The 27608-nt window shown below is 47.0% G+C and overlaps 1 protein-coding gene across 2 annotated transcripts in view; it reads right to left on the bottom strand.

Moving 5' to 3' along the window:
* MTSS2 (MTSS I-BAR domain containing 2) overlaps positions 1–27608 on the bottom strand; it is a 178086-nt gene that overhangs the window by 39341 nt on the left and 111137 nt on the right. For both annotated transcript variants that reach the window (XM_063945862.1, XM_063945861.1), the window contains exons 6-7: positions 23406–23480; positions 13292–13449 (exon numbers count right to left, since the gene is read on the bottom strand). In XM_063945862.1, coding sequence (XP_063801932.1) covers positions 13292–13449; positions 23406–23480 — 233 coding nt within the window. The remainder of the gene's footprint in view (positions 1–13291; positions 13450–23405; positions 23481–27608) is intronic.

Below are 27608 nucleotides of genomic sequence, written 5' to 3'. Positions count from 1 at the left end.
AATGTTTCGCCGTCACCTCCTTCCTAGCCTTTATCAGAGTAGGAATGACCTCATCCGGAATGCCCTTTTCAGCTAGGATCCGGCGTTCAACCGCCAAGCTGTCAAACGTAGCCGCGGTAAGTCTTGGAATAGACAGGGCCCCTGTTGCAACAGGTCTTCTCTGAGAGGAAGAGGCCACGGATCTTCTGTGAGCATTTCCTGCAGATCCGGATACCAGGCCCTTCGAGGCCAATCTGGGACAATGAGAATTGTCTGTACTCCTCTTCCTCTTATGATTCTCAATATCTTTGAGATGAGAGGAAGAGGAGGAAACACATAGACCGACTGGAACACCCACGGTGTCACCAGGGTGTCCACTGCTATCGCCTGAGGGTCCCTTGACCTGGCGCAATATCTCGGAAGCTTCTTGTTGAGGCGTGACGCCATCATGTCTATTTGAGGCAGCCCCCACTGACTTGTAATCTCTGCAAAGACTTCCAGATGAAGTCCCCACTCTCCGGGATGTAGATCGTGTCTGCTGAGGAAGTCTGCTTCCCAGTTGTCCACTCCCGGAATGAAGACTGCTGTCAGAGCGCTTACATGATTTTCCGCCCAGCGAAGAATCCTGGTGGCTTCTGCCATTGCCACTCTTTGTTCCGCCTTGGCGGTTTACATGAGCCACTGCGGTGATGCTGTCTGACTGAATCAGAACCGGTAAGTCGCGAAGCAAATTCTCCGCCTGACGAAGGCCATTGTATATGGCCCTTAATTCCAGTACGTTGATGTGTAGACAAGCCTCCGGCTTGACCACAGACCTTGGAAGTTTCTTCCCTGTGTGACTGCTCCCCATCCTCGGAGGCTCGCGTCCGTGGTTACCAGAACCCAGTCCTGAATGCCGAACCTGCGACCCTCTAGAAGGTGAGCACTCTGCAGCCACCACAGGAGAGATACCCTGGCCCTTGGGGACAGGCTGATCATCTGATGCATATGTAGATGTGACCCGGACCACTTGTCCAGAAGGTCCCACTGAACACTCCTTGCATGGAACCTGCCGAATGGAATGGCCTCGTAAGACGCCACCATCTTTCCCAGAACTCGAGTGCATTGATGTACCGACACCCTTTTCGGCTTCAACAGGTCCCTGACCAAGCTCTGGAGTTCCAGGGCTTTTTCCATCGGGAGAAAAACCCTTTTCTGTTCTGTATCCAGAATCATGCCTAAGAACGGCAACCGGTTCGTTGGAACCAACTGTGACTTCGGTAGATTGAGAATCCAGCCGTGCTGCTGCAACACCCTTAGGGAGAGTGATACGCTGTTCAGCAACTGCTCTCTTGATCTCGCTTTTATTAGGAGATCGTCCAAGTACGGGATAATTGTGACTCCCTGCCTGCGCAGGAGCACCATCATTTCCGCCATTACCTTGGTGAAAACCCTCGGGGCCGTGGAAAGCCCAAACGGCAACGTCTGAAATTGGTAATGACAATCCTGTACAGCAAATCTCAGGAACGCCTGATGAGGAGGATATATGGGGACATGAAGATATGCATCCTTTATGTCCAGGGACACAATATAATCCCCCCCTTCCAGGCTGGCGGTGACCGCTCTGAGCGATTCCATCTTGAACTTGAACCTTTTCAAGTATAGGTTTAAGGATTTTAAATTCAGAATGGGTCTGACCGAACCGTCCGGTTTCGGGACCACAAACAGGGTTGAGTAATACCCCATCCCCTGCTGAAGCAGGGGAACTTTGACCACCACTTGTTGAAGAGACAAATTTTGAATCGCATTTAAAACTACCTCCCTTTCTGGGGAAGAAGACGGTAGGGCCGATTTGAAAAACCGGCGAGGAGGCACTTCTTCGAATTCCAGCCTGTAACCCTGGGAAACAATGTCTATTGCCCAGGAATCCACCTGTGATTGAACCCAGACCTGGCTGAAAAGTCGAAGACGTGCCGCCACTGGGGCGGACCACCTCAGTGGAGCCCCAGCGTCATGCGGTGGATTTTGTAGAAGCCGAGGAGGACTTCTGCTCCTGGGAACTAGCTGTAGTTGGCAGCTTTTTCCCCTTGCCCTTACCTCTGGCAAGAAAGGAAGATCCCCGTACTCTCTTGGATTTATGCGACCGAAAGGACTGCATCTGATAATGTGGCGTTTTCTTAGGCTGTGAGGAAACATAAGGCAAAAAGGTTGATTTACCAGCAGTAGCTGTGGAAACCAGGTCTGTGAGACCTTCCCCAAACAAATCCTCACCCTTGTAAGGCAAAACTTCCATATGCCTCTTCGAGTCGGCATCACCCGTCCATTGTCGGGTCCATAGGGCTCGCCTAGCAGAAATCGCCATAGCATTGGTTCTGGAACCCAGTAGGCCCACGTCTCTCTGAGCATCCCTCATATAAAGGACAGCATCCTTAATATGACCCAGGGTCAATAAAATGGTTTCCTTATCCAGCGTATCAATATCAGCAGATAAGGTATCTGTCCACGCTGCTACAGCGCTACAAACCCACGCCGACGCTATCGCCGGCCTGAGTAATGCACCAGTATGTGTGTAAATTGACTTCAAGGTAGTCTCTTGCCTGCGATCAGCAGGATCTTTGAGGGTTGCGGTATCCTGAGATGGCAGCGCTACTTTTTTGGATAAGCGTGTCAACGCTTTGTCTACCCTTGGGGAGGATTCCCACCGTATCCTGTCCTTAGCCGGGAAAGGATACGCCATAAGAATCCTTTTGGGAATCTGCAGTTTCTTGTCTGGAGTTTCCCAAGCCCTTTCAAATTATTCATTTAGCTCATGTGAAGGGGGAAAAGTAACCTCAGCCCTATTTTCTTTAAACATGTGGACCCTCGTGTCAGGGACAGAGGGGTCATCTGTGATATGCAAAACATCTTTTATTGCAATAATCATATAATGAATACTTTTAGCCAATTTTGGCTGCAACTTCGCCTCATCGTAGTCGACACTGGAGTCAGAATCCGTGTCGGTATCAGTGTCTACTACTTGGGATAGTGGGCGCTTTTGAGACCCAGAAGGTCCCTGCGACATAGTGAAAGGCAGGGCTTGACTCCCTGTACCTTCCCTGGACTCTGCTTTGTCCAACCAAATTCACAATTGCATTTAAAACATTCCACATATCCAACCAGTCAGGTGTCGGCGTTGCCGACGGAGACACCCCACTCATTTGCTCCACCTTCTCCCTGGAAGAGCCTTCCGCTTCAGACATGCCGACACACACGTACCGACACCCCCCACACTCAGGGAATTCTCTATTTGGAGACAGTTCCCCCACAAGGCCCTTAGGAGAGACAGAGAGAGAGTATGCCAGCACACACCCAGCGCCAAATGACCCTGGAAAAAAATTCCCAGATAGATATAGCGCTTTTTATTATATATATATATATATATATATATATATATATATTCACTGCGCCAAATTATGTGCCCCCCCCCCCCTTTCTTTAAAACCCTCTGTCGCCGTGTTCAGCAGAGGAGAGTCCGGGGAGCCAGCTTCTCAGCGTTGTGCTGTGGAGAAAATGGCGCTGGTGAGTGCTGAGGATCAAGCTCCGCCCCCTCAGCGGCGGGCTTCGGTCCCGATCGATTTCTTTAAAAACTGGCGGGGGATTCTCTATATACAGCCCGCAGAGCCTATATACATATTCTGGCCAGTCCTAGAGGTTTAAAATTGCTGCCCAGGGCGCCCCCCCTGCATCCTGCACCCATCAGTGTCTGCCATGTGTGCTGTGTGTGGGAGCAATGGCGCGCATCGTTACCGCTGCGCATTACCTCATTGAAGATCTGAAGTCTTCAGCCGCCTCTGAAGTCTTCTATCTTCTCATACTCACCCGGCTTCTATCTTCCGGATCTGTGAGGAGGACGGCGGCACGGCTCCGGGACGAACTGCGAGGGGAGACCTGCGTTCCGACTCCCTCTGGAGCTAATGGTGTCCAGTAGCCTAAGAAGCAGAGCCTAGCATTTAAGTAGGTCTGCTTCTCTCTCCTCAGTCCCACGATGCAGGAAGCCTGTTGCCAGCAGGGCTCCCTGAAAATAAAAAACCTAACAAAATTCTTTCTTTCAGAGAAACTCAGGAGAGCTTCCTGTAATGCACCCAGTCTCCTCTGGGCACAGTATCAAACTGAGGTCTGGAGGAGGGGCATAGAGGGAGGAGCCAGTGCACACCCATATCTAAATTTCTTTTTAGTGCCCATGTCTCCTGCGTAGCCCGTCTATCCCCATGGTCCTTACGGAGTCCCCAGCATTCTCTAGGACGTAAGAGAAATATAGTTAGGTAAGAATACTGAAATTTTATTATACAGATGAACTATCAATTCATACTATACATAAAAAAAATAAGAATTTACTCACCGGTAATTCTATTTCTCGTAGTCCGTAGTGGATGCTGGGAACTCCGTAAGGACCATGGGGAATAGCGGGCTCCGAAGGAGGCTGGGCACTCTAGAAAGATTTATGACTACCTGGTGTGCACTGGCTCCTCCCACTATGACCCTCCTCCAAGCCTCAGTTAGGACACCGTGCCCGGACGAGCAGACATAATAAGGAAGGATTTAGAATCCCGGGTAAGACTCTTACCAGCCACACCAATCACACCGTACAACTCGTGATACTATATCCAGTTTGACAGTATGAAAACAACTGAGCCTCTCAACAGATGGCTCAACAATAACCCTTTAGTTAACAATAACTATTTACAAGTATTGCAGACAATCCGCACTTGGGATGGGCGCCCAGCATCCACTACGGACTACGAGAAATAGAATTACCGGTGAGTAAATTCTTATTTTCTCTAACGTCCTAGTGGATGCTGAGAACTCCGTAAGGACCATGGGGATTATACCAAAGCTCCCAAACGGGCGGGAGAGTGCGGATGACTCTGTAGCACCGAATGAGAGAACTCCAGGTCCTCCTCAGCCAGGGTATCAAATTTGTAGAATTTTGCAAATGTGTTTGCCCCTGACCAAGTAGCTGCTCGGCAAAGTTGTAAAGCCGAGACCCCTCGGGCAGCCGCCCAAGATGAGCCCACCTTCCTTGTGGAATGGGCATTTACAGATTTTGGCTATGGCATGCCTGCCACAGAATGTGCAAGCTGAATTGTACTACAAATCCAGCGAGCAATAGACTGCTTAGAAGCAGGAGCACCCAGCTTGTTGGGTGCATACAGGATAAACAGCGAGTCAGATTTTCTGACTCCAGCCGTCCTGGAAACATATATTTTCAGGGCCCTGACAACGTCTAGCAACTTGGAGTCCTCCAAATCCTTAGTAGCCGCAGGCACCACAATCGGCTGGTTCAGGTGAAACGCTGACCCCACCTTAGGGAGAAACTGGGGACGAGTCCTCAATTCTGCCCTATCCATATGGAAAATCAGATAAGGGCTTTTACATGATAAAGCCGCCAATTCTGATACTCGCCTGGCTGAAGCCAGGGCCAATAACATAACCACTTTCCACGTGAGATATTTCAGATCCACGGTTTTTAGTGGCTCAAACCAATGTGATTTTAAGAAACTCAACATCACGTTGAGATCCCAAGGTGCCACAGGAGGCACAAATGGGGGCTGAATATGCAGCACTCCTTTCACAAATGTCTGAACTTCAGGTACTGAAGCTAGTTCTTTTTGAAAGAAAATCGACAGAGCCGAGATCTGTACTTTTATGGAGCCTAATTTTAGGCCCATATTCACTCCTGCTTGCAGGAAATGCAGAAATCGACCTAGTTGAAATTCTTCTGTTGGGGCCTTTTCGGCCTCGCACCATGCAACATATTTCCGCCATATGCGGTGATAATGCTGTGCCGTAACATCTTTCCTGGCCTTAATAAGCGTAGGAATGACTTCTTCCGGAATACCCTTTTCCTTTAGGATCCGGTGTTCAACCGCCATGCCGTCAAACGCAGCCGCGGTAAGTCTTGGAACAGACAGGGCCCCTGTTGTAGCAGGTCCTGTCTGAGCGGTAGAGGCCACGGGTCCTCTGAGAGCATCTCTTGAAGTTCCGGGTACCACGCTCGTCTTGGCCAATCCGGAACCACGAGAATGGTGTTTACTCCTCGCTTTCTTATTATTCTCAATACCTTTGGTATGAGAGGCAGAGGAGGGAACACATAAACCGACTGGTACACCCACGGTGTCACTAGAGCGTCCACAGCTATCGCCTGAGGGTCCCTTGACCTGGCGCAATATCTTTTTAACTTTTTGTTGAGGCGGGACGCCATCATGTCCACCTGTGGTTTTTCCCAACGGTTTACCAGCATCTGGAAGACTTCTGGATGAAGTCCCCACTCTCCCGGGTGGAGGTCGTGTCTGCTGAGAAAGTCTGCTTCCCAGTTGTCCACTCCCGGAATGAACACTGCTGACAGTGCTAGTACATGATTCTCCGCCCATCGGAGGATTCTTGTGGCTTCCGCCATCGCCATCCTGCTTCTTGTGCCGCCCTGTCGATTTACATGGGCGACTGCCGTGATGTTGTCTGACTGGATCAGCACCGGCTGGTGTAGGAGCAGGGATTTTGCTTGACTTAGGGCATTGTAGATGGCCCTTAGTTCCAGAATATTTATGTGAAGGGAAGTCTCCTGACTCGACCATAGTCCTTGGAAGTTTCTTCCCTGTGTGACTGCCCCCCAGCCTCGAAGGCTGGCATCCGTAGTCACCAGGACCCAGTCCTGTATGCCGAACCTGCGGCCCTCTAGAAGATGGGCACTCTGCAGCCACCACAGTAACGACACCCTGGTTCTTGGAGACAGGGTTATCAAGCGATGCATCTGAAGATGCGATCCGGACCACTGGTCCAACAGGTCCCACTGAAAGATTCTGGCATGGAACCTGCCGAAGGGAATTGCTTCGTAAGAAGCCACCATTTTTCCCAGGACCCGCGTGCAGTGATGCACTGATACCTGTTTTGGTTTCAGGAGGTCTCTGACTAGAGATGACAACTCCCTGGCTTTCTCCTCCGGGAGAAACACTTTTTTCTGGACTGTATCCAGAATCATACCCAGGAACAGTAGCCGTGTTGTCGGAACCAGCTGTGACTTTGGGATATTCAGAATCCAGCCGTGCTGGTGCAGCACCTCCTGAGATAGTGCTACTCCCACCAACAACTGTTCCTTGGACCTCGCTTTTATTAGGAGATCGTCCAAGTACGGGATAATTAAAACTCCCTTTTTTCGAAGGAGTATCATCATTTCCGCCATAACCTTGGTAAATACCCTCGGTGCCGTGGACAGTCCAAACGGCAGCGTCTGGAATTGGTAATGGCAATCCTGTACCACAAATCTGAGGTACTCCTGGTGAGGATGGTAAATGGGGACATGCAAGTAAGCATCCTTGATGTCCAGGGATACCATGTAATCCCCCTCGTCCAGGCTCGCAATAACCGCCCTGAGCGATTCCATCTTGAACTTGAATTTTTTTATGTATGTGTTCAAGGATTTCAAATTTAAAATTGGTCTCACCGAACCGTCCGGTTTCGGTACCACAAATAGTGTGGAATAGTAACCCCGGCCTTGTTGAAGTAGGGGTACTTTGATTATCACCTGCTGAGAATACAGCTTGTGAATTGCCGCTAGCACCGCCTCCCTGTCTGAGGGAGCACTCGGCAAAGCAGATTTTAGGAACCGGTGGGGTGGAGACGCCTCGAATTCCAGTTTGTACCCCTGAGATACTATTTGAAGGATCCAGGGATCCACCTGTGAGCGAGCCCACTGATTGCTGAACTTCTTGAGGCGGCCCCCCACCGTACCTGGCTCCGCCTGGGGAGCCCCACCGTCATGCGGCGGACTTGGAAGAAGAAGCGGGGGAGGACTTTTGCTCCTGGGAACCTGCTGTTTGTTGCAGCCTTTTTCCCCTACCTCTGCCTCTGGACAGAAAGGACCCGCCTTTTCCACGCCTGTTTTTCTGGGTCCGAAAGGACTGAACCTGATAAAACGGCGCCTTCTTAGGCTGTGAGGGGACATGGGGTAAAAATGCTGACTTCCCAGACGTTGCTGTGGAAACTAGGTCCGAGAGACCATCCCCAAATAATTCCTCACCCTTATATGGTAACACTTCCATGTGCTTTTTTTGAATCTGCATCTCCTGTCCACTGGCGAGTCCATAAGCCTCTCCTAGCAGAAATGGACAATGCACTTACTTTAGATGCCAGTCGGCAGATTTCCCTCTGTGCATCTCTCATATATAAGACTGAGTCTTTTATATGGTCTATGGTTAACAGGATCGTGTCTCTGTCTAACGTGTCAATATTTTCTGACAGTTTATCTGACCACGCAGCGGCAGCACTGCACATCCAAGCTGACGCAATAGCTGGCCTGAGTATAATGCCTGTGTGTGTATACACAGAGTTCAGGATCGCCTCCTGCTTTCTATCAGCAGGTTCCTTGAGGGCGGCCGTATCCGGAGACGGTAGTGCCACCTTTTTAGACAAACGTGTGAGCGCTTTATCCACTCTAGGGGGTGTTTCCCAACGTGACCTATCCTCTGGCGGGAAAGGGAACGCCATTAGTACCTTCTTAGGAATTACCAATTTTTTATCAGGGAAAGCCCACGCTTCTTCACACACTTCATTTAATTCATCTGATGGGGGAAAAACTACGGGTAGTTTTTTCTCTCCAAACATAATACCCTTTTTAGTGGTACCTGTACTTATATCAGAAATGTGTAACACCTCTTTCATTGCCTCAATCATGCAGTGAATGGCCTTAGTAGGCATTAGGTTAGACTCATCGTCGTCGACACTGGTGTCAGTATCAGTGTCAACATCTGGGTCTGCTTGTGGTAGCGGGCGTTTCAGAGCCCCTGACGACCCATGCGACGCCTGGGCAGGCACGAGCTGAGAAGTCGGCTGTCCCACATTAGGCATGTCGTCAATTTTCTTATATAAGGAGTCTATACGTGCACTCATTACTTTCCATAAGCCCATCCACTCAGGTGTCTGCCCCGCAGGGGGTGACATCCCTTCTAAAGGCATCAGCTCCGCCTCCACCTCATTATCCTCATCAAACATGTCGACACAGCCGTACCGACACACCGCACACACACACACAAGGAATGCTCCGAATGAGGACAGGACCCACAAAAGCCCTTTGGGGGGACAGAGTGAGAGTATGCCAGCACACACCAGAGCGCTATATAATGCAGGGACTAACTGAGTTATGTCCCCTATAGCTGCTTTTTTATTATATATATATATTGCGCCTAAATTTAGTGCCCCCCCTCTCTGTTTTTACCCTGTTCTGAAGTGTAGACTGCAGGGGAGAGCCAGGGAGCTTCCTTCCAGCGGATCTGTGAAGGAGAAATGGCGCCAGTGTGTCTGAGGGAGATAGCTCCGCCCTTTTTCCGCAGCCTATTCTCCCGCTTTTTCCAGGATTCTGGCAGGGGTATTTACCACATATATAGCCTCTGGGGCTATATATTGTGGTATTTTTGCCAGCCAAGGTGTTTTTATTGCAGCTCAGGGCGCCCCCCCCCCCAGCGCCCTGCACCCTCAGTGACCGGAGTGTGAAGTGTGCATGAGGAGCAATGGCGCACAGCTGCAGTGCGGTGCGCTACCTTGGTGAAGACTGATGTCTTCTGCCGCCGTTTTTCCGGACCTCTTCTTGCTTCTGGCTCTGTAAGGGGGACGGCGGCGCGGCTCCGGGACCGAACACCAAGGACTGGGCCTGCGGTCGATCCCTCTGGAGCTAATGGTGTCCAGTAGCCTAAGAAGCCCAATCCGGCTGCAAGCAGGCGAGTTCGCTTCTTCTCCCCTTAGTCCCTCGCTGCAGTGAGCCTGTTGCCAGCAGGTCTCACTGAAAATAAAAAACCTAAATCTATACTTTCTTTCTAAGGGCTCAGGAGAGCCCCTAGTGTGCATCCAACCTCGGCCGGGCACGAAATCTAACTGAGGCTTGGAGGAGGGTCATAGTGGGAGGAGCCAGTGCACACCAGGTAGTCATAAATCTTTCTAGAGTGCCCAGCCTCCTTCGGAGCCCGCTATTCCCCATGGTCCTTACGGAGTTCCCAGCATCCACTAGGACGTTAGAGAAATTACTGTTGCAACAGATAAAAAATAAAAACACCAGATTTGAAGTAGGGCAAAGAGCAACACTGCTAAAAATTTCATGAAAAACTTCTTGAAATGCTGGGAATAATTTGAAAAGGCCTGATTCCTAGGGAAGTCTTAGTACCATTATTACCAGTTCCACTTGAATGAGTCCTCCAAAAGGTTAGCACTCCTGTGAATAATGGAGATCCTCTTACTGGTTGGATTTTCCCGTGCTGGTACTACAGAGGAAAGGTTGGACCATGGCAGGGTCCTTCACAGACACTTTCCAAGGAATTGTCCCACAAGGACCGCAGTTCCCAATAGTTGGATTGCAGGCTTATCTCAGAGATTGGAAGTCCCAGTCTTGTCACCAACGCGTTTCACTGCTTCAGCAGCTTTTTCAAGGTCTTCAGCAGCTGGAGGTTTCACAGCACCTGTCAGCGCCATTTCTACCTTGGTAGTTTTCTTCACACAATCACTTGTGAAAGGTAGGCCTTCCACGTCTTTCCTGGAGTCCGCATCCGCAGTCCACTGGCGTAGCCATAGACACCTGCATGCAGACACTGCCACAGCCTTAGTGCGTGCATTAAGCAAGCCTATTTCTTTTATAGCTTCCACCATAAAGTTCGCAGAGTCCTGTATATTTTGAAGGAGCAAATCTCCCCTTGAGGTAAGGTATCTAACCCCTCAATTAGGTTACCCGACCATTTGGCAATGGCTCTTGTAATCCATCCACATGCTATAGTGGGTTACTGGGCCACCCCAGCAGCTGTATACAAGGATTTAAGTGTGGTCTCAATTTTACGATCAGCCACGTCTTTCAGAGAGGCTGCACCCAGGACAGGCAATACAATTTTTCATGACAGCCTGGATACTGATGCATCCACTGTCAGTGGATTTTCCCATTTTCCCCTATCCTCAAGATGAAAAGGAAAAGATGATAGCAACCTTTTAGGGATCTGAAATTTCCTATCAGGACTAACCCGAGCTTCTTGAAACAGGGTCTTTAGTTCCTTTGACACAGGAAAAGTGGCTGAGGATTTCTTTTTTTATATTAAAATAAGATTCCTCACTCACCTTATCAGGGATATGCAGAACTTCTCTGATAGCTTATATGAGAGCCTCTATTCCCTGCGACAGAGTACCCTCCCCCACCCCTGAGTCCACCTCACCCTCCTCCATGTCTGAACTCTCATCATCAGAGTCAGACAGCAGGATATGGGCCAAAGTACGGTTTTGCGGACAAATGGCAGGGGACTGAGACGCTGGTTTGGGTACTGAGTCTCTTTTCAGAAACTCAGTCATCGATTGTCTTAAGTATTGCGTCTCTTTCTCGGTCCGAGATAACTTAGTAGAAATTGTGGAAATCATTCCCTTAATGGAGTCCAGCCATGCTGGTTCTGCCCCACTAGCTTGGGAAGGGACACTACATTGTGTACACACTAGGGAACCCCCTGGCAAAGAGGAACACTGTGCCTTACATGAAACACACTCTTTGTCAGACATACTGTATAGTGACAGCACACACACATACAGGAAAAGGTTAAATGCACAATTAACCCACAAAGAGCCCTTCCAGGGAGACACAGAGGGAGTATGGAACCAGCACAAGGCGCCCTTAACGCTAATGCCAAGCTTAGCCGGGTCGCAGACTAAGTACCTAGATTAGGGACTTGGTACACTAATAACCGCTTCCCCCCTGCTATGACCCCCTGGTACCGCTGAGGTAATCTGGAGTCTCTCCGGAGGAGCTGCGCGTCCCTGTCAGTCAGCGTCTGTTTCAGCTGCAGAGGGAAAATGGCGCTGGTGAGTTGCTGGGTCCGCTCATAGTGAAGCCCTGCCCCTCCAATGGCGCGTGGTCTTCCCGCTCTTTTTTATACTGGCTGTTTGTGTCTGAGTGCATAATATGGAGACAGACTCCTTTTATAGCTTTGTTGCCAGTCTGGGTACTGTGGCCCTCATTCCGAGTTGATCGGTCGCAAGGCGAATTTAGCAGAGTTACACACGCTAAGCCTACGCCTACTGGGAGTGTATCTTAGCTTCTTAAAATTGCGACCGATGTAATCGCAATATTGCGATTACAAACTACTGAGCAGTTTCTGAGTAACTTCAACCTTACTCTGCCTGTGCGATCAGTTCAGTGCTTGTCGTTCCTGGTTTGACGTCACAAACACACCCAGCGTTCGCCCAGACACTCCCCCGTTTCTCCAGCCACTCCTGCGTTTTTTCCGGAAACGGTAGCGTTTTCAACCACACGCCCATAAAACGCCGTGTTTCCGCCCAGTAACACCCATTTCCTGTCAATCACATTACGATCGCCGGAGCGATGAAAAAGCCGTGAGTAAAAATACTATCTTCATTGTTAAATTACTTGGCGCAGTCGCAGTGCGAATATTGCGCATGCGTACTAAGCGGATTTTCATTGCGATGCGATGAAAAATACCGAGCGAACGACTCGGAATGAGGGCCCGTGTCCGCTGTTCAGCGTCTGTGTCCTTACACAGCGGGAGACGCAGTCTGCCCCGTACCCTCATGCCGCCATAATGGCCAGGCGACCTGCTAACCAGGACGCCGGCTTAGTACTCACCACTCTTCTTTTTTCTGGCTCTGTTAGGGGTGGCGGCGAGCTGCGGGAATGAACGCTCGCTGTGGTGGGGCTTGTGAATAGTTCCCTCAGGAGCTAGTGTCCTGTCAGAGGGGAACGGGACCATTAACCCTGAGAGAGGTTGGGCCATTTTCTTCCCCCTAAGTCCCACGAAGCAGGCAGGCTGCTGCCATCCAGACCTGCCTGAAAATAACAAACATATAAAATAAATGCAGAAAACTCTTCAGGAGCTTCCAGAGACGTGACCGGCTCCTTCGGGCACATTTTCTAAACTGAGTCTGGTAGGAGGGGCATAGAGGGAGCAGCCAGCGCACACTATCAAATTCTTAAAGTGCCCAAGGCTCCCAGTGGACCCGTCTATACCCCATGGTACTAAATGGATTCCCAGTATCCCCTAGGACGTAAGAGAAATGTGAATTTGCCCTTAGTAGATACAGCTGTGATATGAATTTGCCCTTAGTAGATATGGCTGTATGTGAATTTGCCCTTATTAGAAATGGTTATAAAATGAATTTGTCCTTAGTAGATATGACTGTAAAGTGAATTTGTCCTTAGTAGATATGACTGTAAAGTGAATTTGTCCTTAGTAGATATGACTGTAAAGTGAATTTGTCCTTAGTAGATATGGCTGTAAAGGGAATTTGCCCTTAGTAGCTATGGCAGTTACTGTATATGAGTACTCACCACCACAGGCTGCAAAAGTGCAATAAAAGTACAGAAGCGCCCGCGCTCCTCGATTAGCGCCCTGCGGACGGCCTGCTTCTCTGTCTCCTCCAGTAGCAGGTACATGTCATTTACATCTTGAAGAGCATGGTCCAGCTGGGGTTGTAAGTCACCCTTCCCTACATGATAAACAAAGCAAATTGGTCACTAAGAGCTAACACTCTGTTCCTCAAACTATTCACAGCACTCCCGAGAAATAAGACACTTCTCATAGTTTGTGAGGACATTGTGGAAATAACACAGATGTGTGCTCAGTCTTCACTATACACTGACGTGTGATCAGTCCTCGTTATACACTGACGTGTGCTCAGTCCTCACTATACAATGACGTGTGCTCAGTCCTCACTATACACTGATGTGTGCTTAGTCCTCACTATACACTGATGTGTGCTCAGTCCTCACTATACACTGACGTGTGCTCAGTCCTCACTACATACAGACGTGTGCTCAGTCCTCATTGCATACAGATGTGTGCTCAGTCCTCACTACACACTGACGTGTGCTCAGTTCTCACTACAGACTGTTGTGTGCTCAGTCCTCACAATACACTGACGTGTGCTCAGTCCTCACTACACACTATGTGCTCAGTCCTCACTACACACTGACGTGTGCTCAGTCCTCACTACACACTGACGTGTGCTCAGTCCTCACTACACACTGACGTGTGCTCAGTCCTCACTACACACTCACGTGTGCTCAGTCCTCACTACACACTCACGTGTGCTCAGTCCTCACTACACACTGACGTGTGCTCAGTCCTCACTACACACTGACGTGTGCTCAGTCCTCACTACACACTGACGTGTGCTCAGTCCTCAATACACATTGACGTGTGCTCAGTCCTCACTACACACTGACGTGTGCTCAGTCCTCACTACACATTGACGTGTGCTCAGTCCTCACTACACACTGACGTGTGCTCAGTCCTCACTACCCACTGATGTGTGCTCAGTTCTCACTAAACACTGACGTGTGTTCAGTCCTCACTACACACTGACGTGCTCAGTCCTCACTACACACTGTTGTGTGCTCAGTCCTCACTACACACTGACATGTGCTCCGTCCTCTCTCGTATGCTCAGTCCTCACTACACAGTGACGTGTGCTCAGTACTCACTACACACAGACGTGTGCTCAGTCCTCACTACACACAGACGTGTGCTCAGTCCTCACTACACACAGACGTGTGCTCAGTCCTCACTACACACAGACGTGTGCTCAGTCCTCACTACACACTGACGTGTGCTCAGTCCTCACTACACATTGACATGTGCTCAGCCCTCACTACACACTGACGTGTGCTCAGTCCTCACTACACACTGACGTGTGCTCAGTCCTCACTACATTGACATGTGCTCAGTCCTCACTACACTGTTGTGTGCTCAGTCCTCACTACACACTGACATGTGCTCCGTCCTCTCTCGTATGCTCAGTCCTCACTATACACTGACGTGTGGTCAGTCCTCACTACACACAGACGTGTGGTCAGTTCTCACTACACACTGACGTGTGCTCAGTCCTCACTACACATTGACATGTGCTCAGTCCTCACTACACACTGTTGTGTGCTCAGTCCTCAGTACACACTGACATGTGCTCCGTCCTCACTACATACAGACGTGTGCTCATTTCTCACTATACACTGACGTGCTCAGTCCTCACTACACACTGTTGTGTGCTCAGTCCTCACTACACACTGACATGTGCTCCGTCCTCTCTCGTATGCTCAGTCCTCACTACACAGTGACGTGTGCTCAGTCCTCACTACACACTGACGTGTGCTCAGTCCTCACTACACACTGACGTGTGGTCAGTCCTCACTACACACTGACGTGTGCTCAGTCCTCACTACACACTGACGTGTGCTCAGTCCTCACTACACACTGACGTGTGCTCAGTCCTCACTACACATTGACATGTGCTCAGTCCTCACTACACACTGTTGTGTGCTCGGTCCTCAGTACACACTGACATGTGCTCCGTCCTCACTACATACAGACGTGTGCTCATTTCTCACTATACACTGACGTTCACTCAGTCCTCACTACACACTGACGTGTGCTAAGTCCTCACTACATACAGTTGTGTGCTCAGTCCTCACTACACACTGACGTGTGCTCAGTCCTCACAACACACTGACATGTGCTCAGTCTTCACTACACAGTGACGTGTGCTCAGTCCTCACTACACACTGACGTGTGCTCAGTCCTCACTCATGTATTCAGTCCTCACTACACACTGACGTGTGCTCAGTCCTCACTACACACTGTTGTGTGCTCAGTCCTCAGTACACACTGACATGTGCTCCGTCCTCACTACACACTGTTGTGTGCTCAGTCCTCAGTACACACTGACATGTGCTCCGTCCTCACTACATACAGACGTGTGCTCAATCCTCACTATACACTGACGTTCACTCAGTCCTTACTACACACTGTTGTGTGCTCAGTCCTCACTACATACGGTTGTATGCTCAGTCCTCACTACACACTGTTGTGTGCTCAGTACTCACTACATACAGACGTGTGCTCAGTCCTCACTACACACTGACATGTGCTCAGTCCTCACTACACACTGACGTGTGCTGAGTCCTCACTACACACTGTTGTGTGCTCAGTCCTCGCAGAGTGAGTGACAGGTAGTCTGCATTTGGGGGAGGTAACGGGGGTGCGCAAAGAAATGTATGTGTGTTGGGACCATTTTCCAGGGACGTTCCCTAGTTCCGCCAACTCCTGCTATGTAGTAACACTCCACCCCTGTATCCGCCCGACTTGCCCCGTAAAATTCTCTCGGATGATTCTTTCTTGCATAGAGATAAATGTGCGTTTTATGAACAAATTCTGAAGGGAAAATAAGAGATTTCTGACTAGGAGGAATGAGGGTATTTGAAGTCAGAAACCTGTATACAATGAGGCCACTTGCATCGCTCAGGGCAGGGCTTATGGTGACACGTACGGGATCATTCCAACCTGCTCACGATAAGGCCTACCGTATGCTGGCGATCGGTGCGATGGTAATCATTGCCGCGACTATAGATTGTATAGGCTACACTAGGGATTTCTAGTGGAACCTGGAGTGAACATCGCTCATCTGAGCGCGCCCCCTGCTCCCTCCAGCTCACCAGGATAATATCAGTGTGGTATCAGCCAATCATATCACAGGTTTACATTTCCATCTTATTCATACAGAGGTGAGATTACAGAACAGCGACTTCCCCATTGCCCGGAAACAGGGACTAAGTCACTGGGGATGTAATATAGGGCGGACTGTCTTGTATGGGGCGTTACACAGAGGATTACTCTCCACCTTCTACTGGTGTGCGGGGAAATGGGGATGTTTGGGGCTGATCACGTTGCGCAGCGTATAAAACCACCAGCAGTGATGTGGGCGTTCCTGCGTTTTGGGGGAGAGGTGTCAGATATCAGTATGATTTATATGTATATAAACAGGTAGGGGGAGAAGTGTCAAAGCTTGGAGAGAGATAAAGGGAGCGAGATAAAGCACTAGCCAGTCAGCTCCTGTCATTTTCCAAACACAGCATGTGACATGGCAGCTAGGAGCTGATTGGTTGGTACTCTATCTCTCTCCACGCTTTGATACACCTCCCCCACAGTGTGATAGCAGGTTTCTTTCAGTGCCTTCTCCTTACCGCTCAGGGACACTATGCAGCATTGTATAAAATGGCGGCGGGCTGTGAGGTGTATACAGAGGTACTAGCCGGTGACTACACCCGCTCTATACAATACACAGAAACGTCACTTACCTATGACTTCTATAGGAAGGAAGGCGATGCAAGAGAAAAGGAGAGACAATTAGTGAGAGATAGGCAGGCAAGTAGAGACACCCCAAACTGATCACCCTCCCCCAGCTAGACCCAGAACAGAGGCATGCAACAGGCAGGAAACGGGCAGATAGACAGGGTGTGCTAAGTGGGGCTCATTCACTACTGTCATCCCCTGCGCAGTTTCCCGATTATCGCAAAACTGCACAGGTAGCCTTTGCCTGATTGAGGAGCAGAGGCGTTCTGGGGGTGGCCAGCGTTGCCGGAAACCGGAGCGTGTCACCCCTGTATTCCGGGAGTGGCGGGGCCAAGGTCTGAATCTAGATTTCTTGGCCTTACTAACATCCTCACTGTGCAAGGTTTCCATGGTTATTTAATACCACTTATGTATATAGCGCACACATATTCCGCAGCGCTGTATAGAGAATATTTTGGCCATTCACATCAGTCCCTGCCCCGGTGGAGCTTACACTCTATATTCCCTGCCACATGTACATGCACCCGCAATTCACACTAGGGTTCGTTTTTGTCAGGAGCCAATTAACCTACCAGTATATTTTTAGATTGTGGGAGAAAACCAGAGTACCCAGAGAAGACCCACGCAAGCACGGGGAGAATATACAAACTCCACACAGTTAGGGCCGTAGTGGAAATCGAACCCACAACCTCAGTGCTTTGAGGAAGTAATGCTTACCACTACACCATCCGTGCTGCCTCACAGTAACACCCATATTGTGCAGGGTTTCCATGGTTACAGTAACACCCACACTGTGCCAGGTTTCCATGGATACAGTCACACCCACATTGTTCAACATTTCCATGGTTACAGCAACACCCACAATGCGCCAGGTTTCCATGGTTACAGTAACACCCACACTGTGCACGGTTTCCATGGTTACAGTAACACCCACATTGTTCAACATTTCCATGGTTACAGTAACACCCACATTGTGCCAGGTTTCCATGGATACAGTAACGCCTACATTGTTCAACATTTCCATGGTTACAGTAACATCCACATTGTGCCAGGTTTCCATGGTTACAGTAACACCCACATTGTTCAACATTTCCATGGTTACAGTGTGCCAGGTTTCCATGGATATAGTAATGCCCACACTGTGCTAGGTTTCCATGGTTACAGTAACACCCACACTGTGCTAGGTTTCCATGGTTACAGTAACACCCACACTGTGCCAGGTTTCCATGGTTACAGTAACACCCACACTGTGCTAGGTTTCCATGGTTACAGTAACATACCCTTCAACATGACCCGCTCCATTAGGTACAAAATGCTCTGGTCCTGGACTTCTTTGCGAATTTGCACAACAGCGATCAGGTCTGAATTAGGCCCTTTATCCGTATCTCAGATATGTTACACATATCTCACACATGGTACACGTATCTCAAACATGTTACACCTGTCTCACACATGTTACACATATGGTACACATGTTACACATATCTCACACGTTACATGAATCTCACACATGTAACATATATCTCACATGTTACACATACCTCACATGTTACATGTATCTCACACAGGTTACACGTATATCATGTTACACGCATCTCACACATGTTACACGTATCTCAGACATGTTACACATATCCCACGTTACCCCGTATCTCAACTATGTTACACATATCTCAGACATGTTACACGTATATCATGTTACACGCATCTCACACATGTTACACGTATCTCAGACATGTTACACATATCCCACGTTACCCCGTATCTCAACTATGTTACACATATCTCAGATATGTTACACGTATCTCATACGTCACACACATATCTCAGACATGTTACATGTATCTCAAACTTGTTACACGTATCTCAGACATGTTATACATATCACACGTTACCCCGTCTCTCAGCTATGTAACACGTATCTCAGACATGTTACACATATCCCAGACATGTTACACATATCTCAGACATGTTACACATATCTCAGACATGTTACACGTATCTCACACAGGTTCCATGTATCTCACATACATTACACATATCTCATGGAAGTTACACATATCTCACACATGTTACACGTATCTCACACAGGTTATATGAATCTCACACAGGTTACACGAATCTTACTCATGTTACACGTATCTCACCCATGTTACACATATCTCTGACATGTTACACGTATATCACACAATTTACATGTAGCTCACACATGTCACATGTATCTCACACATGTTACACGTATCTCACATTTGTTACACACATCTCAGACATGTTATATGTATCTCTGACATCTCACATGTATTTTACATGTTTCTTAGACATGATACACATAACTCACATATGTTACACGTACCTCACATATGTTACATGCATCTCACACAGGTTACACTTATATCACGTGTTACATGCATCTTACACATGTTACACATATCTCAGACATCTTACACGTATCACACATATTACAGGTATCTCACATGGTAACTGTATCTCTGATATGTTACACGTATCTCAGACATGCTACACATATCTCACATGTCACATGCGTATCTCAGACATGTTAAACAAACCTCAGACATGTTACACATATCTAAGACATGTTACACGTACTCACACAGGTTGCATGTATCTCACACAAGTCAAACATACCTCATACATGTTACACGTATCTCTCACGTTACACGTATCTCACGCAAATTACATGTATCTAACACAAGTTATACGTATCTCACACAGGTTACACATATCTCAAACAGGTTACACGTATCTCACACATGTTACACAAATCTCAAACAGGATACACGTATCTCACATATCTCACACATGTTACACGTATCTCACATGTTACAGACATCTCGCACAGGTTACACGTACCTCACACGTTACAAGCATCTCACATAGGATAAACGTATCTCACACTTGTCACATGTATATCAAACATGTTACACGTATCACACATGTTACACATACCTCCCATGTTACATGCATCTCACACAGGTTAAACGTATCTCACACTTGCCACACGTAACTCAGACATGTTACATGTATCGCACACGTTTCCAGTATCTCAGATATGTTACACATATCTCAGACATGCTACACGTATCTCAGACATGTTACACATATCTTACACATCACACACGTATCTCAGACATGTTACACATATCTCAGACATGTTACAAGTATCTTACACGTTACACGTTTCTCACACAGGTTACATGTATCTCACACACATTAAACATATCTCACGTAAGTTACATGTATCTCACACATGTTACATGTATCTCATGCAAGTTACACGTATCTCACACAAGTTTCATGTATCTCACGCAAGTTACACGTATCTCACACAGGTTAGATGTATCTCACACAAGTTACAAATATCAGACAAAGGTTACACGAAGCTCACACAGGTTACACGTATCTCACACATGTAACATGTATCTCACATTTTACAGGCATCTCGCACAGGTTACACATATCTCACAAATGTTACACGTATCTTACACATGTTTCACTTATCTCACTCATGTTACATGTATCTCACACTGGATACACGTATCTCACATATGATACACACATCTCAGACATGTTATAGGTATCTCAGACATGTTACATGTATCTCACGTTACACATTTCTCAGACATGATACACGTATCTCACATGTTACACGTACCTCACATATGTTACATGCATCTCACACAGGTTACAAATATATCACGTTACATGCATCACACACGTTACATGTATCTCAGACAAGCTACACGTATCATACATATTACACATATCTCACACGTTACCTGTATCTCCAATATGTTACAAGTATCTCAGACATGCTACATGTATCTCACATGTCACACACAACAATATGTTACAAGTATCTTAGACATGTTACATGTATCTAAGATATGTTACGCGTACGCACACATGTTACATGTATCTCACACACATCACACCTACCTTACACATGTTACACGTATCTCACACGTTACATGTATCTCACGCAAGTTACACGTATCTCACACAGGTTACACATATCTGAAACAGGTTACACGTATCTCACACATGTTACACATATCTCAAACAGGTTACACGTATCTCACACATGTTACACATATCTCACACGTACCTCACATATGTTACATGCATCTAACACAGCTTAAACGTATCTCACACCTGTCACACGTATCTCAGACATGTTACATGTATCTCACACGTTTCCCGTATCTCAGATATGGTGCACATATCTCAGACATGCTACATGTATCTCAGACATGTTACACATATCTCAAACATCACACACGTACCTCAGACATGTTACACATATCTCAGACAGGTTACAAGTATCTTACACATGATGCAAGTATCTCACACAGGTTACATGTATCTCACACACATTAAACATATCTCACGTAAGTTACATGTATCTCACACGTTGCATGTATATCACGCAAGTTACATATATCTCAAACATGTTACACATATCTCACAAGTATATCACGCAAGTTACACGTATCGCAAACATGTTACACATATCTCACATGTATCTCAGACATGTTACACGTATCTCACACAATATATATGTATCTCACACACATTAAACATATATCACACGTTACATGTATATTGCATGTTACACATGTCACACGCATCTCACACATATCACATGTATCTTACACATGTCAAACGTATCTCGCACATGTTATATGTATCTCATGTCTCACATGTTACACATTTCTCAGACATGATACATGTAACTCACATGTTACATGTACCCCACATATGTTACATGCATCTCACACAGGTTACACATATCTCACACATGTCACATGCATCTCACACATGTCACATGTACCTCACACATGTTACACGTATCTCTCACATTACATGTATCTCACATATGTTACACACATCTCAGACATGTTATATGTATCTCAGACATGTTATATGTATCTGACATGTTACATTTATCTCTGACATGTTACATGTATCTCACATGTCACATATTTCTCAGACATGATATACGTAACTCACATATGTTACACGTACCTCACATGTTACACGTACCTCACACAGGTTACACGTATCTCAGACATCTTACAGGTATCACACATATTACAAATATCTCACACATGTTACCTGTATCTCTGATATGTTACACGTATCTAAGACATGTTACACGTACTCACACAGATTACATGTATCTCACACACGTCAAATATGCCTCACACATATTACACGTATCTCACATGTTACACGTATCTCACGCAAGTTACAAGTACATGTTTCTCACGCAAGTTACATGTATCTCACACTGGTCACACGTATCTCACACAGGTTACACATATCTCAAACAGGTTACATGTATCTCACACGTTACACATATCTCAAACAGGTTAAACGTATCTCACACATGTTACACATATCTCACACATAACTCACACATGTTACAGGCATCTCGCACAGGTTACACGTATCTCACACGTTACACGTACCTCCCATGATACATGCATCTCACACTTGCCACACGTAACTCAGACATGTTACATGTATCGCACATGTTACACGTATCTAACACGTTTCCCATATCTCAGATATGTTACTCATACCTCAGACATGCTACATATATCTCAGACATGTTACACATATCTCACACATCACACACATGTTACACATATCTCAGACATGTTACAAGTATCTTACACATGTTACACGTATCTCATACAGGTTACATGTACCTCACACACATTAAACATATCTCACGTAAGTTACATGTATCTCACATAAGTTACACGTATCTCACACATGTTACATGTATCTCACGCAAGTTACACATATCTCACACAGGTTACCCATATCTCACACAAGTTACACATATCACACAAAGGTTACACGTATCTCACACAGGTTACACGTATCTCACACAGGATACATGTATCTCACATTTTACAGGCGTCTCGCAAATGTTACACATATTTCACACATGTTACACGTATCTCACACATGATACACGTATCTTACAAATGTTACACATATCTCACATGTTACACGTACAGTATCTTACACATGTTACACATATCTCACAGGTTACACGTATCTCACACATGTTACATGTATCTCACATGTTACAGGCATCTCGTACAGGTTACACATATCTCACACATGTTACATGTACCTCATACATTCATCTCTCATTGTTTCATTCCCAGTTGATTAGTAACGGAAAGAAAATGTCTGGATGATACTGGATCTAGCCTCCATTCACAACGCACGTTTGTACATGGCAGTAACACAAGTGTTAGATTGTGAGCTCAGATTCACCTTTACGAGCTTTTTTCTGTAGCTTTAGTGTATCAGATGATTTCTTCTTTATCTCATGACGAGCGCGTTTATATTCTGCAGAGAGAAGAGAGTAAATAGAAGGAGGTGCTGATCAGGAGGTGAGGAGGGGTAGTGTAGGTGATGGGGGTAATTAGTGTGGGGTATGATGACGAGATGTTTATATTCTGCAGAGAGAAGAGAGTAAATAGAAGGAGGTACTGATCAGGAGGTGAGGAGGGGTAGTGTAGGTGATGGGGGTAATTAGTGTGGGGTATGATGACGAGACGTTTATATTCTGCAGAGAGAAGAGAGTAAATAGAAGGAGGTGCTGATCAGGAGGTGAGGAGGGGTAGTGTAGGTGATGGGGGTAATTAGTGTGGGGTATGATGATGAGACGTTTATATTCTGCAGAGAGAAGAGAGTAAATAGAAGGAGGTACTGATCAGGAGGTGAGGAGAGGGGTAGTGTAGGTGATGGGGGTAATTAGTGTGGGGTTTGATGACGAGACGTTTATATTCTGCAGAGAGAAGAGAGTAAATAGAAGGAGGTGCTGATCAGGAGGTGAGGAGGGGTAGTGTAGATGATGGGGGTAATTAGTGTGGGGTTTGATGACGAGACGTTTATATTCTGCAGAGAGAAGAGAGTAAATAGAAGGAGGTACTGATCAGGAGGTGAGGAGGGGTAGTGTAGGTGATGGGGGTAATTAGTGTGGGGTATGATGACGAGACGTTTATATTCTGCAGAGAGAAGAGAGTAAATAGAAGGAGGTGCTGATCAGGAGGTGAGGAGGGGTAGTGTAGGTGATGGGGGTAATTAGTGTGGGGTATGATGACGAGACGTTTATATTCTGCAGAGAGAAGAGAGTAAATAGAAGGAGGTACTGATCAGGAGGTGAGGAGGGGTAGTGTATGTGATGGGGGTAATTAGTGTGGGGTATGATGACGAGACGTTTATATTCTGCAGAGAGAAGAGAGTAAATAGAAGGAGGTGCTGATCAGGAGGTGAGGAGAGGGGTAGTGTAGGTGATGGGGGTAATTAGTGTGTGGTAGGATGACGAGACGTTTATATTCTGCAGAGAGACGAGAGTAAATAGAAGGAGGTACTGATCAGGAGGTGAGGAGGGGTAGTGTAGGTGATGGGGGTAATTAGTGTGGGGTATGATGACGAGACGTTTATATTCTGCAGAGAGAAGAGAGTAAATAGAAGGAGGTACTGATCAGGAGGTGAGGAGGGGTAGTGTAGGTGATGGGGGTAATTAGTGTGGGGTATGATGACGAGATGTTTATATTCTGCAGAGAGGAGAGAGTAAATAGAAGGAGGTACTGATCAGGAGGTGAGGAGGGGTAGTGTAGGTGATGGGGGTAATTAGTGTGGGGTACGATGACGAGATGTTTATATTCTGCAGAGAGAAGAGAGTAAATAGAAGGAGGTGCTGATCAGGAGGTGAGGTGGGGGGTAGTGTAGGTGATGGGGGTAATTAGTGTGGGGTATGATGATGAGACGTTTATATTCTGCAGAGAGAAGAGAGTAAATAGAAGGAGGTGCTGATCAGGAGGTGAGGAGGGGTAGTGTAGGTGATGGGGGTAATTAGTGTGTGGTAGGATGACGAGATGTTTATATTCTGCAGAGAGAAGAGAGTAAATAGAAGGAGGTGCTGATCAGGAGGTGAGGAGGGGCAGTGTAGGTGATGGGGGTAATTAGTGTGTAGTAGGATGACGAGACGTTTATATTCTGCAGAGAGAAGAGAGTAAATAGAAGGAGTTGCTGATCAGGAGGTGAGGAGGGGGGTTAGTGTAGGTGATGGGGGTAATTAGTGTGTGGTAGGATGACGAGATGTTTATATTCTGCAGAGAGAAGAGAGTAAATAGAAGGAGTTGCTGATCAGGAGGTGAGGAGGGGGGTTAGTGTAGGTGATGGGGGTAATTAGTGTGGGGTATGATGATGAGACATTTATATTTTGCAGAGAGAAGAGAGTAAATAGAAGGAGGTGCTGATCAGGAGGTGAGGAGGGGGGTAGTGTAGGTGATGGGGGTAATTAGTGTGGGGTATGATGATGAGACATTTATATTTTGCAGAGAGAAGAGAGTAAATAGAAGGAGGTACTGATCAGGAGGTGAGGAGGGGTAGTGTAGGTGATGGGGGTAATTAGTGTGGGGTATGATGATGAGACATTTATATTCTGCAGAGAGAAGAGAGTAAATAGAAGGAGGTGCTGATCAGGAGGTGAGGAGGGGCAGTGTAGGTGATGAGGGTAATTAGTGTGGGGTATGATGACGAGACGTTTATATTCTGCAGAGAGAAGAGAGTAAATAGATGGAGGTGCTGATCAGGAGGTGAGATGGGGCAGTGTAGGTGATGGGGGTAATTAGTGTGTGGTAGGATGACGAGACGTTTATATTCTGCAGAGAGAAGAGAGTAAATAGAAGGAGTTGCTGATCAGGAGGTGAGGAGGGGGGGTAGTGTAGGTGATGGGGGTAATTAGTGTGGGGTATGATGATGAGACGTTTATATTTTGCAGAGAGAAGAGAGTAAATAGAAGGAGGTGCTGATCAGGAGGTGAGGAGGGGCAGTGTAGGTGATGGGGGTAATTAGTGTGGGGTATGATGACGAGACGTTTATATTGTGCAGAGAGAAGAGAGTAAATAGAAGGAGGTACTGATCAGGAGGTGAGGAGGGGTAGTGTAGGTGATGGAGGTAATTAGTGTGTGGTAGGATGACGAGATGTTTATATTCTGCAGAGAGAAGAGAGTAAATAGAAGGAGGTGTTGATCAGGAGGTGAGGAGGGGGGTAGTGTAGGTGATGGGGGTAATTAGTGTGGGGTATGATGATGAGACGTTTATATTTTGCAGAGAGAAGAGAGTAAATAGAAGGAGGTGCTGATCAGGAGGTGAGGAGGGGCAGTGTAGGTGATGGGGGTAATTAGTGTGGGGTAGGATGACGAGACGTTTATATTCTGCAGAGAGAAGAGAGTAAATAGAAGGAGGTGCTGATCAGGAGGTGAGGAGGGGTAGTGTAGGTGATGGAGGTAATTAGTGTGGGGTATGATGACGAGACGTTTATATTCTGCAGAGAGAAGAGAGTAAATAGAAGGAGGTGCTGATCAAGAGGTGAGGAGGGGCAGTGTAGGTGATGGGGGTAATTAGTGTGGGGTATGATGATGAGACGTTTATATTCTGCAGAGAGAAGAGAGTAAATAGAAGGAGGTGCTGATCAGGAGGTGAGGAGGGGTAGTGTAGGTGATGGGGGTAATTAGTGTGGGGTATGATGATGAGACGTTTATATTCTGCAGAGAGAAGAGAGTAAATAGAAGGAGGTGCTGATCAGGAGGTGAGGAGGGGCAGTGTAGGTGATGGGGGTAATTAGTGTGTGGTAGGATGACGAGACGTTTATATTCTGCAGAGAGAAGAGAGTAAATAGAAGGAGGTGCTGATCAGGAGGTGAGGAGGGGGGTAGTGTAGGTGATGGGGGTAATTAGTGTGGGGTAGGATGACGAGATGTTTATATTCTGCAGAGAGAAGAGCGTAAATAGAAGGACGTGCTGATCAGGAGGTGAGGAGGGGTAGCATAGGTGATGGGGGTAATTAGTGTGGGGTAGGATGACGAGATGTTTATAATCTGCAGAGAGAAGAGAGTAAATAGAAGGAGGTGCTGATCAGGAGGTGAGGAGGGGTAGTGTAGGTGATGGGGGTAATTAGTGTGGGGTATGATGATGAGACGTTTATATTCTGCAGAGAGAAGAGAGTAAATAGAAGGAGGTGCTGATCAGGAGGTGAGGAGGGGTAGTGTAGGTGATGGGGGTAATTAGTGTGGGGTATGATGACGAGACGTTTATATTCTGCAGAGAGAAGAGAGTAAATAGAAGGAGGTGCTGATCAGGAGGGGTAGTGTAGGTGATGGGGGTAATTAGTGTGGGGTATGATGATGAGATGTTTATATTCTGCAGAGAGAAGAGAGTAAATAGAAGGAGGTGCTGATCAGGAGGTGAGGAGGGGTAGTGTAGGTGATGGGGGTAATTAGTGTGGGGTATGATGACGAGACGTTTGTATTCTGCAGAGAGAAGATAGTAAATAGAAGGAGATGCTGATCAGGAGGTGAGATGGGGTAGTGTAGGTGATGGGGGTAATTAGTGTGGGGTAGGATGACGAGATGTTTATATTCTGCAGAGAGAAGAGAGTAAATAGAAGGAGGTGCTGATCAGGAGG

This window comes from Pseudophryne corroboree, chromosome 11 (assembly GCF_028390025.1).
Source record: "Pseudophryne corroboree isolate aPseCor3 chromosome 11, aPseCor3.hap2, whole genome shotgun sequence".
NCBI lineage: Eukaryota > Metazoa > Chordata > Amphibia > Anura > Myobatrachidae > Pseudophryne > Pseudophryne corroboree.
The sequence above is the reverse complement of the archived record's forward strand: the minus strand, read 5'-3'. Positions and strand labels throughout refer to the sequence as shown.